Raw genomic sequence first — 12,178 nt, forward strand, 5'->3', positions numbered from 1 at the left:
GATGAAATCGGCAGCTGGACTAGTATTTTTATCAATCCCTGAAAGATTTGACAAGGCAGCAAGCTCTGAAACAGACTGCAGACAGTCTCCATCAAAGTCATATAATGGATCGATGGTGGAAAAACCCTGCAAGCCAGAGGCAAGATCGGATATACTTTCGGATTGATCACATCCTGAAAGAAGACCAAGTGGTTCTAATACCAAAGGAGAGGCAGGGGTTTCATTACATTGATCCGTAGATTTTGGTGAAGAGTCATTTAACAAGTCGGTTCTGAAATTCTGCAGAGTGGATAGCATATTCAAGTTTAAAGAAGCTGCCAACGCAGCCGGAGATGCAGTCGATTTAGCATCATTATTGGTATGTTTGTATCGCTTGAAAGCCGATTCTACTGACGATTGAACTGCTTCTGGTAGTGAGATTGCAGGCATTGATATATTGCCAGCTGGTTCAGGAGTAAAAGTATACTCGGGCGAAGATGAATCAACAGACAAAGATCGTTTTCTTCCTTTACTCGCCACTTTCTGCTCTAATTCCAGCATACGCTTGGAGTTGTTGGCAATATCTTGCATTAGCTTGGCTTCTCGTAGTTTAAATTCGGAGAGATTGCTACGTCTTGTCACAGTCAACTGTCGCGAATTTAGTAAATCTTTTTCAAAAGTCGTACAACTTGTAGACAAAGCCATGCGCTGTTTTTTTAAAGTAGATATTTGTTTATCAAGCTTAGTTTTTTCCTTGGCATTTTGCGCAATAAGTTCTCTAATTCCAGACTCCTTGTGTTCCTGTAATAGAATGGACTGCTCCATTGTTGAACTTTGCTGTTGGATTGCTTTGAGAAGTGAATGCGCCTTTAAATTGGACTTGATGATCAGATCCAGCATCTTTTGATCAGTAGAATGACTTATTAGCGAGGTCGAAGATGAAGTGGCGGCGGGTTGTGGCGAAGCTGAAGTTTTAGGCGCTATTGCTATCAAATCTGTTGAATTTTTGCCAGGCAAAGTTGAAGATGACAAGCAAGAGCTCAATAGTGGTAAAGGCTCGATCACTTTAGTAACACTCGGTGTAGCTGCACTAGCAACACATGCTTCAGAAAACATATTTTTAAGGGATGGGTCTGGGGTTGTCACATCAGTTATTGATTCCATATCAGTCAACGACATGTCCATATCCTCCGTTTCAGATTCATTGCCAGTTTCTGGCTTAAGTGATACAGCATCAGAAACGAGTGAATCTGGTACTACTGCAGAAACCTTGTTTTGCAACTTGCGCTGAATTTCCAAGTTAAGAGCCTTGATTTTGTCCTCTAGTTCGCGTTGCTTTAGTATTGCAATATTTCCTCTAACTTCAAGAGCAGAGGTTCCAGTTATCGAGTTTCGGACGGATCTATGCGAAGCAATGCTGTCGGACTGCGATGATGGTTTGCTCGATTCAAAGCCCCCCAAAGATGTCGAGCGAGATGGTAGTTTAGAACGTAAAAGACCATGGTCTGTATTGCAATAACCATCGTCAGATGCATCGCTTAAATCAATAACATAACTAGAAGATCTTTCCTTGACAAATCTAGTTTTAGGAATTGTTGGATGCGCAAATGAAGGGTTTTTAGAATGCGTAATAGTTGATTTCCCTTTGGCTACTTGATAGGAAGATCTTCTGAATGGCTTTGTGGTTAAAGATACAGGCTCGGATGTGGAACTACTGACAACAGACGCCAGGGAAGAATGATCGACAAAAGAAGCTACAGAGATGCAAGTTTCAGCAGCCGCAGATACTTTAGCAGACGACTTAGATACAGGATCACTTTTTGTAATAAAAGGTGGAGATACATCACTAGTACTGGTTTCTTTTAGAACGGAACCCGATTGATCCTTTCCACCTTCAGTTTGATCATTTTTCATCACAACATTTGTATTTCCATTGCATGGATCAATAAGATTTACAGCCGGGATAGCTTCGACTGTATGAGATTGAATGGATGTGGATTCAGAATGAACCACATCATTAAAAGATTTTGTCAAATCTATATGGGGGGATGAATGGAGTGCTGAATTAGTATGTGTGTTGCGTGCTGACAGTGATGGTGGAGGAGGTGGAGGTGAAGAGTATTGTAGCGGAAAAGGTGGAGGAGGTGGCAAAAACGTGTCGGTATAATTCACGTTTGCAGCTGGTGGAAGATTTTTAGGAATTTCAAAAAACAAGTTTTGATTATTTGCAATAGAATTTACAAATCCATTAGAAGAAAATGGTTCTGTCACAGTGATTAGTTGCTGACCGACGACCGTAGAAGGGTGATAATTCTGTTGTTCAATCACATAGTTTAGACAAGCTTGCACAATCTCTGCATGAATTCCAAAATCAGGTAACTGGCTAAGTTCGATGCCAAGAGAGGAAAGCATACAGATTTGATCGCGTATGTTTGGCCAAAGCTGGGGAGAAGTCAACAGAGCTATATAAACCAATCGCTTTGTTAGCTTGCTGCATAAAAACATATCCAAAGCACTGAAAGCAATACAACCAATACTATACTCACTATTAGCTTGCATTTGAGGCGAAAGATCGAGAAATTTGGAAAGTAAAAAGAAATCTGGTAGTTGGCAAAGAATCGCAGCCAAAACCATGGGAGCATTGGGAATACTAGGTGCTGGGCAGTATGCACTGGCAAGATCATTCCAGTCCAAATATAACGTATTGTATCGAGTCAGAAACAAATTCATGCAGCTGCACATGAATGTGCTGATAAATTAATTCATAGTCAAAGAGAACTTACATATCAGTAGAATGTGGTATCATATTTGGAAACATATGCATATGGGGTGAATTAAAGGCAGCATTATTGAATTCTGGAAGCGCACTTGGTGGTGGATTCATAAAAGAGGCAGGCAAAAGTTTTGGAGCAAAAGCCAAAGGGGGGAAAGCGGGTGGATGAACTGTTTCTGAAATATGCATTGGCGACATTTGATGAAGCATTGGAACAGTAGCTCCAAATTGTATAGATTGCTGTGGAAAATCGACTAGAACAAGCATGACAAAATATTAATAAATGTATTTATGTCGGATTTTAAATACATTGAACGGCTATAAAACTCACAATTTGGGGTAGATATATATTGTAGCTGAGGCGAGTTATGCTGATAGGCAGAGCTGTGTCCTATATTATGAGTCGAGTTTTGCTTAAAAGGCGACGGGCGAGATTTAGGTTGTTGCTGTCGCAGTTGATCGACATGCCGCTGTTTCAATCGCTTTTCCCGCTTTTTTACCTTTTTTGATAGCACTTCTTCGCGACCTTTTAAAACATATTTATGGCAATAAGTACAAGATTGAATTGGTGTAGCAACTATTGCAAGTGAAACTTTGATATCATTTACATGATAAAAATATCCCAACAGAAAATATGGATAGTAGAGTTGAAACATAAAGTAGTAATGAAGCTTTCAAGATACAAAGATTTGAACAATTTAGCAAAAAATAGATTAGACTTACCACTTTCATACTCGTCCAATAAAAAGGGGTCTTTTTCATTATGAATCTGTAGCTTTTTTTCGACCAAGACTTGAGTACCTTCAGCTTCAGAGATCTCGCCATCTTCCCTAGCATCATCGTTTGTTTTATGTATGGGAGCATGTTGATTTTGTATGTGGGATTCACCGAAATTTACCACAGCATCATCAGAAATTAAAGCGGGTGCACCGATAACGGTATTGAAACCATCATCATCAATCGGCTGAATGGAAAGAGCCGAGCTAGAATATGCACATTGACTTGAAGTGATTTTATCAACATGCTGAATTAATTCATGCATAGATGCATTAGTTATAAGACTGTTGATATGCACAGACTCGCAGTTAATGTTGGATAATGGAATGGTGGGAACAAAAGGTAGACTGGGAGTAATGAACAATTCAGATTCGTTGAGTGCATACATCCCAGTAGAAACAGGAGTAATAAGAGAGCCAAGTCCAGTATTTTTAGAATTATCCAAAGCCTTTACCGTGCTGTTTGCTGCGACCACGATGGACTGATTGACAGATTCATGGGTCAAACCGAGAGAGTCGGCAGTATTTTTAGTGATAGTTTCAGTAGTATTTGCAGTTTGTGTGTTGGCAGAAACAGTCTTGTTTGTCGCTCTCTTGCTCTTGAGCGACAGCAATGCTGCCTGTCTTAATGCTGCCAAATCCATCAAGTTGAATTATTAAAGAAATGAAATGTTTTGGGCCGAATTCCTGAGGCCAAACAGACGCCTGATGGAAACAGTTTTCACCAACGCACTCTGCCATGAACGTTTCGACCGACGAGATTGCTGCCGAGATTACTGACGAGATTGCTGCCGAAATCTATTTATCGCATCCGCTGCGTCCGCACGGGAATATTCGGTCTATTCTCTCACTCACCACTCTTCATACTCTGAATGTTCTGATTCATGTTCATGTTGGTATTCATGCCATTGCAAACCATTCTTGTTAACTGCATGATAATCAATTATTCTGGATTTTATTAGGACTCGGCTTTGGTTGCATGCACATATAATAAAACAACCGGTCTCACTCCTATCCTCTCTACACCTGTATTTGGTCGTATTCTATCTGCATGCATTCTCAGATCTGCTTCTCGTTCAATTCTTTCTAAACCAACCCTGTCTAGGCGGACTATTCATGGCTCAACATCGGCCGATTCTTGTAGGAAAAATCCAAATCTATCGCTAATCACTAAAAATAGGATTAGAAATTCTCTTAATGACTTGATACTGTGCACTTCGGATTCTGGATTTTTATCCGGTATTGCATTATGTCATTCCTTCACTGGCTATTCTTTCGAATGCATTTTTCAGGTTTGGTTTTGGTTTCAGTATCTGCGATTCTTTCTAAATGGCTAATTAGTTGATTTTATCTCCATTTCAATACAACAGCATAAGATTGCACCTCCAGGAACAAGCTACACGCAGCTGGGTCATATTGTTGTTTCTGATCCACTGTACGATCTGTATATTTGCCTGTTTTGTTGTGATAAATACAATCCAAATAGTTTCCAACTCTTAAATTATTGATTCACTTTTTTTATAGTGCCAGCTGTATTGCAGTCGCTGCATTCCACAATCGCATCACTGTATTTCCCATAAACTCATTCAGTGAGGACAAGGGAGTCCCTTTATTCTATGCAAGTTCTATTTTGTTTGATAAAACAATCTTGGTCTGAATTTTTAAACTAATGGTGTTTTTGGCACTTTTTAGTCTCAGCAAGATATTGTTTTGCCAAAACCCAATTCAAACATTTTGCACATGGCCTTTCTGAACATGCCACCAGAGTTTCCGCATATCATTAATCTGGTCGTTGTTGTTCTTGTGTATGTAGTTTATATTATGGAATCAAGTTGAAGATTATTTTTACAAAAAATGGCTCAATGTAACTGATTATTTTTCAATCGCTAGCAACCGAGAAGTAGAAATTCTACTTTATGAGTGGAATCAACTTAATGGTGTCATTTCCAACTTTACTCAATTCGTGCCATATGCCACTGGAAAAGGCAAGTACAATCCTGTTGGATCTCGTGTTTTCTTTTAGAGTGTAGTTGGATTTGCATATTGAATGCCAACAAAAATCATTTTTGAATACCAGAGGCTGTACCATTGCATTTAGTTTCTCTTCCGAATCTGCCCACGTACTTTCTAATTATAACAGTAGGGATATGCGTTTTATGTTGAAGATGATAGTGTGGTTGTTAAATTATCAATATGCTATTCAGGAATCAGAGCTGCTGCTTCTTAGCTCAATTGACATGAAACATTTTTCTCGAACTCCTCGTCGCCAGCATATCCCGGGACCTTTTCATTCAAAAGAGATACGCCAAGGTAACCCATATAACTTGTTTGCATGCATTAAACACATTACTGATTTATCAAATATGCGACTTATTATCTTGTTATATTTTAGATTTGGAAGCAATAGTGAGCTCTGTTCAAGTCTTGGAATCCAATACTTCCGATTATGAGCATCTTTATATAACTTCTGATCAAGGCCATATCATGTATCTACGAATAGCTCGTGCTCAATTGACTATTCATGTAGTTCATGTGGGCGAAAAGCGGAGACCTATTTCGCTGATGAAAAGTTTGCCATCTTCTGACAACGAACATAGTTTGATCCTGTTTGGTTCGTTTTGCAATGGCGAGATTATTCATGTATGTATACTTTTATTTCAATGCTAAAATGCTGGGATGAAACTGAACCCTCTCGTGTTAATATACTGGTTTAGATTAATGCCAAATCGCTATGCATATTGGGAAACGAGCCTATTTCAAATGATTGGAATGCTGGGCCAACTCTGGATTTCTGTTTGGCTGACACACTAGGAAATAATACAGACACACTTTATATGACTGCTGGTGCCGCACCGCTAGGATACATACAAGAAATTCGTCATGGCGTTGGAGTTTTGATTGATGACACTACCAAACAGTTTGATGGGTATGAATTTATCTAATATTTCACTGATAAAATGTCAATTCAACTGCTAATTTTTTATTTGATAATGCAATGCATGTACAATTAGAGCAATAAAATTGTGGGGGCTTCGAACATCTTGTGAAGATACTGTCGACTCTCTGCTTGTTGCATCTTTTGTAGCATCAACCCGTATCATGTACATGCAAGGTACAATATAATTATTATTGCATCGAAACACTTGGTATGCATTTACGATTATGCACTCACATGGGGTTTAGATGATGAATTTGAGGATATCTCGGATATTTCTGGATTTACTATAGATGTAGCTACACTCAACACTGCAGCTTGTTTTGTCAGTGGATATTTTATCCAAGTTCACTTGCATGGAATCATCATTGCTAGGCCATTGTTGGATAAAACTATAAACAATAACACCTGTACAGGTTGGATGCTTTGCTTTTTATATCAATGGCTACTCTTTATATCGTTATTTAGTTGTGAAATCTGAAAATGGTTTTTTGTATAGTAGCAAATTGGTCACCACCAAATGACCACAAGGTTGGATTCTCTGCCTTTTATCAAGACTGTGTTTTACTTACTTTGACTGGTGAAAATTCGTTGATGCTACTAAAAGTAATTATCCAAGAGAACAGGTAATATAGATATATGTTTTGTAATCAATATAATTTTGGCTAATGTTTTTATTATTTGGAATCACTTTAGTAATGTTCAAATCGAGTCGATTTCTTCAATTTCACTAGATATTGAACCATCGTGTATATTCTGCACTAAATCCGAAAGCTTATTTTCAAGGTAGATTTAGATTTGTATTTTTTAATCAAACTAACCGTATTTATACTGACCCTTCAATACGTCTGCAGCGCCTTTATATCAGGAATATGTATCATCGGGTCATATGATTCATCATGTGTAATACTGTCTATTCTACAGAATGCGGGAAAGTTGGATATACTTTCAAAATTTTCTATAAGTAAAGTTTAAATCATGTCATTTCAAGATGTTCATTAACTTGTTGGTTGTATATACTAATATGTTTTTTAACTTAGCTCAATACTATTCCACTCCAATCAATGTTCCACATTCAATCTGCATCATTAAATCTAAAGAAATTTCAAGCAGGAGCAATGCATTGATTTCCAAACCACATTTACTGATTGGTATTCGCGACGGCGCACTTTTGGATTTCACTCTAGACTTTGAAAACGGTATATCTAATATTTGCTTTCTATTATGACTATACGTGTTGGTATTTGAATATGTATGGTTGAAGCCAAGACACGTCGGTTTATGGTTATGTTTATATTTTGACATTCAAAATAGATCAAATTAATTTCATGCCTCCAGTTATTCTGCAGCTAGGAGACTGTCCATTGGATCTGGTTTATTCACATCATACTGATCCACTTGACCGGTATGTGTTGGGCGTGACAAACCAAACTTGGCAGTTGTCAGTCTCGCCTATTGGCGGAATTCGAATCTCGCAGCTTCTTCACAAACCAATTCTTCATGCAGCAAGGTTTCTATACGATGCTGATGTAGACACAGGATTTTTGTTTTTAACATCAGACACATTGTCATTTGTCAAAGTCGACCCCGAGTCTGGATATCATATACGCAATATTAATATGGGTGATGTAAGTGTTATATTTAACTTGTGATGGTTGTGTCTGTCCATCAAATGCCAAATTTTATATGGATTTGAAATGCATTCAATCAAGTATCTGAATGGATAACATCAACTTGTGTTTATATGGATGCATTGGATATAGACGCCGAGAAGAATCTTGGTTGATCCAGTCACTAAACTTTTAGTGGTTGCTGGGTCTTCACAAGGCGATGCTGATGAGATTTTGACTACTGTAAAAGTCATGAATCCAGATACAGGTCAAGTTTATGCCACAGAGCGTCTAGCTGCTAATGAAACTATTCACTCGTTGATTGGTATGTATTTTGGACATTTGATTAAAAAGTAAACGCATGTAATGGTACTAATAACACCTTTGAATTGACATTTCACGTTTGTAGTATGGCATGTCAAGCCGACCAAGAGGTATATTTGCATGGGGACGAGAATTCATGCTACATCAGGACGTGTGTTAGTTTTTGGCTTAAAACCAGCTACTAAAAATGTATGTTAACTTTGAAAGCATGCATTGTTTGTAATGATTTTACCTCTTATATTTTTGCCATCTATATTGGTTTGCAGAAACATATCAAGTTTACGTTGATGGGGCAGTATACTTTAAACGGTCCAGTATTAGCTCTATGTACATTTGTAAACAGGTAAAAAATGCATCCATATCAAACCTGTCACAACCATGCTATTTATATCTAATCATATATGGTTTTAATTAGCTACTTACTTGCCTCTGCTGGATCTACACTCTATCAACTTAAAATCGAAGCCGTACATAGAACGTAAAGATAGCTATTATTTTTTCACTAATCAATGTACTGTCGACTTTGTTTTACAAGCATTGTGTATTTACCCACCCTTTGAACTGCCATGATAGCATTACAGCAGGTGCATCTATCGACATTAATTCTATAATTACACGGATTCATGCATTGAAAACGCAAATTTTTATTGCCAATACGCAAGACTCTATATCAGTGTACAAGTTTGATATTGCGACAAAAGCATTTGCGTTTATAAAGAGGTGAGTTGAAGCATTTTTGATTTGTGACTACAGACATGCATGCTTGTTAAAATGCTAGTATGTGATTATTGAAATGGATTCTTTGAATATCTAGTGACGTGACGAGTAGAGTTGGATCGGAATGTTTTCCTTTGGATGATTCATTGGTGATTGGAACAGATCGGCATGGTAATATATATGGACTAGACACAAATCAAGGTAAATGTATTGGCCAAACCTACCTTGAATAGTCGACACAATGTTGTTAGTAACCACTATGACTTTACAGGTGAAGACTCTGATACCCACGAATCAACAGATTCACAATCAATGCAAACAGGGTTTGAATTTCATATATTGGACATTGTTTTGCAACTAAAACCCGGATCGATGAAACATCGACTGCAACAAATCACTTCTGCGACTGCGGCAGAGCATACGTCTTTCACTGATGATAGGATGATTTCAGAATTAGATACGCTGGATAAGGGTTGGTGGTCAAACAACGGTACTGCTCTATCCAAGCCCATGCAGAAACTGTATCATGTATCTACTGCCGAAAATGTATCTATTTCTAACGAGGTAATCGAACAACGAGTGCATGGAGGACAGGTGATATATGGCGCAACTCTATCCGGTGGTTTGATCGCCATGTTACGACTACGTTCAGACGTGTACATTGCTTTAGAAATCTTGCAGAATGTATTGGCAGAATTTGAACAGACTCGACCCTTACTAGGTAAACTTGATTTCAGTATATTTGCTTTTAATCAGTAAATAGGAGGCTAACAGTTGATTTTTTAATTTGCTTACTTTGAACATTGCGATATAGGAAACGATTTTAAAACTTTCAGATCAGGATCGGGCGAGTTAAAAAAGTGCATTGATGGGCAGTTTGTATCACAGTTTTTATTACTCTCTGACGAAATAGCTCAAGAGGTAATGCATCAATGGACATGTAAAAGACAAAAACATCCTTATGTTTTAAACCAATCAGGTGTAATGGCCATGAGCATGAATACAACCAAAATGTCGCATATTTTGAAATGGCTAGAGTATATGTGTATTTAAATCGTGAAATGCTTGACAATTACAATATTGAAATAAAATGATGCATGACAAAAAATTAGTGAATGCTCAGTTCTCAGTCTTGCTTCATTTACTACATAAAATCATCAAAATCGTCATACACATCTACAAATAAAAAAGGATTAGACTGCAAAATTAATCAATTATCCTATTATAGCCGCATTCACGTAAAATGAAACCTAAGCAAAGATGTCTAGTAAACAATCTCATGAAATAACTGGTGTGTTGAACTAGAATGAAAATGTACAAGATTTCAAACTCGTTGATTGTACAATTTATGATTATACCAAAAGTGGGACAAACAGTTTGATTTTAAGCAACTGGATCAGTACAGCCAATTTTTATCAAGAAAGTACACGAACATTCAACGATTGTATATTACAAGGTAATTGCTGCAAGATACAGAAAAGTGCTGCATTTTACGTGAACACGGCTTTAATTAAAAACTCAAAACTTACCATCATAGTTGGTCGTGTCACCTCTTCCTGCTGGTGCAGTCTTGAGAACCTGTTTTGCAGCCTTCTTTTTACCCTTGTTCTGTGACTCTTTAAGAACGCGTTGCTTTTCATTGATCATGGCTGTTAGGGATGATGAGATGCGTCGTGTATCTTCTACATTAATTGGTATAACCAATTCTCGAATCAAAGACTCGACAAAGTATGTGTACTGGACTTGATCCTATAAGTGTGTTTAAATTCAAAAGAATCATTTGAGTTGGAGTGATTTATGCATAAAAATGATTAATGGATGGTTTATATTGAAACGGTACCTCGAGTGTGGAAAACTTTTTCATAATCACTTTGACAAAATCGTCAAACTCGCCACGGGACTCGGGATGAAATGATTCAATCGCACCTTCAGTAGTAGAAAGTCCGCCTAGTAACCGAATAATAGAATAGGCATAAATGGCGAAAATCAAGACTTGAATGTTTCGGAAATAAAACTAATGGATCGACTTTTGCAATATACCTGTCAGTGCAAGATCTCCAAGTAAAGCCCTTGCATTTTCCAAATCGGATTCTCTCACTGAGCGAGCCAGTAACTCTTTACGCTGCTGATCGGATTCTGCAGAAACAACATCCTAGATCAAGACATTCATTTCTACGTCAATACTCTAAATTCCGTTATATGCTAAAAACCTGATATGGCTTACATTGGTTGGATTACTCGACTCCTGGGTTTTACGCCTCTCTTCTTCCTTTCGCTCAGCAATCTTTTGGGCCAAGGCTTTTTTTTTATTTACTTTAACTGGAGCAACTGTGGTGGGTTTGACAGTAGCAGCAACAGTCTTTGCAAGAGTTTCTTTTTCGTCATCAGAAGCATCCCAAGAATCCTAATTGAATCAAAAAAATTAAGAATTCTAGCAGTGTAGAATAGTGTTGCCTATACAACATAATGCTGACTCACTTTAACATTGTCCTCGACATCTTCATCATCCCACTTTCCTGGAACAGCAATAGGTGTTGACACAACATCTTCCTCTGAATCGTCTATTGTTTGAAATAAAGTATGAGTTGTCCAAGATCACTTTATCCAAAAGCACATTGATTTAAAGATTCACATAGCCTAGAGCCTGACATGAACACAACTCACCCCAATTTCCAGACATCTAGAGATAAAAGTGATTGTGATTAAATAAGATATGTACAAGTGTCAATTAAACATGTTTATAGCATGGCAAGCTACTCTACTTACTGTTGTTGCTGATGGTTGGTGGATTGAATTCAAAGATTTCCTGTTTTAAAATCAACGATCGTAAACGTTCACTATGGCTCTGTTTCAAGCATTCAATCTTTGCAATGTCTGATTATCGCTCATTTGGAAACTCAACAAAACTGGGTCTTGTGTTGATTTTGTATAAACTGAACGAATGCTCAATCTTCAGTCTTCCTTTCATTTAATTCAAGCATTGATGATTGACAATCTACATCAACATACTATGTTTCAAAGAGACAAGAGTTGAATCTGAATAAACTATCCAGCTTTTGGCTCA

The 12,178-nt window shown here is 37.6% G+C and overlaps 3 protein-coding genes across 3 annotated transcripts; 2 read left to right on the forward strand and 1 right to left on the reverse strand.

Moving 5' to 3' along the window:
• Positions 1–2,206: 2,206 nt before the first annotated feature.
• BATDEDRAFT_31455 (uncharacterized protein) lies at positions 2,207–3,166 on the forward strand. The gene is made up of 4 exons (XM_006677319.1): positions 2,207–2,441; positions 2,526–2,650; positions 2,763–3,006; positions 3,084–3,166. The coding sequence occupies exons 2-3, from the start codon at positions 2,612–2,614 to the stop codon at positions 2,919–2,921; spliced, it is 198 nt and encodes a 65-aa protein (XP_006677382.1). The 5' UTR covers positions 2,207–2,441; positions 2,526–2,611; the 3' UTR covers positions 2,922–3,006; positions 3,084–3,166.
• Positions 3,167–4,267: 1,101 nt separating this feature from the next.
• Positions 4,268–10,216, forward strand: BATDEDRAFT_34564 (uncharacterized protein; the record flags this gene model as incomplete). Its single annotated transcript, XM_006677341.1, has 24 exons — positions 4,268–4,414; positions 4,491–4,820; positions 4,899–4,963; positions 5,053–5,146; positions 5,221–5,333; positions 5,419–5,513; positions 5,606–5,667; positions 5,733–5,838; positions 5,921–6,168; positions 6,243–6,454; positions 6,540–6,640; positions 6,712–6,879; positions 6,966–7,089; positions 7,160–7,212; positions 7,504–7,662; positions 7,778–8,091; positions 8,227–8,398; positions 8,483–8,586; positions 8,664–8,740; positions 8,813–8,875; positions 8,971–9,117; positions 9,212–9,315; positions 9,386–9,835; positions 9,929–10,216. The coding sequence occupies 24 exons, from the start codon at positions 4,268–4,270 to the stop codon at positions 10,165–10,167; spliced, it is 3,747 nt and encodes a 1,248-aa protein (XP_006677404.1). The 3' UTR covers positions 10,168–10,216.
• Positions 10,217–10,222: 6 nt separating this feature from the next.
• BATDEDRAFT_86809 (uncharacterized protein) lies at positions 10,223–11,794 on the reverse strand (the record flags this gene model as incomplete). Its single annotated transcript, XM_006677565.1, has 7 exons — positions 10,223–10,290; positions 10,644–10,863; positions 10,955–11,061; positions 11,155–11,266; positions 11,339–11,518; positions 11,593–11,675; positions 11,779–11,794. The coding sequence occupies 7 exons, from the start codon at positions 11,792–11,794 to the stop codon at positions 10,259–10,261; spliced, it is 750 nt and encodes a 249-aa protein (XP_006677628.1). The 3' UTR covers positions 10,223–10,258.
• Positions 11,795–12,178: the final 384 nt, after the last annotated feature.

The sequence above is a fragment of the Batrachochytrium dendrobatidis genome, assembly GCF_000203795.2.
Source record: "Batrachochytrium dendrobatidis JAM81 unplaced genomic scaffold BATDEscaffold_3, whole genome shotgun sequence".
Classification (NCBI taxonomy): Eukaryota; Fungi; Chytridiomycota; class Chytridiomycetes; order Rhizophydiales; genus Batrachochytrium; species Batrachochytrium dendrobatidis.

Bases quoted from the DNA above. Each gene is read 5' to 3' on its own strand.
- BATDEDRAFT_31455 (XM_006677319.1), top strand. From the start codon at position 2,612: ATGGGAGCATTGGGAATACTAGGTGCTGGGCAGTATGCA. The intron at 2,651-2,762 runs CTGGCAAGATCA...AAGAGAACTTAC, and splicing joins TAGGTGCTGGGCAGTATGCA to ATATCAGTAGAATGTGGTAT.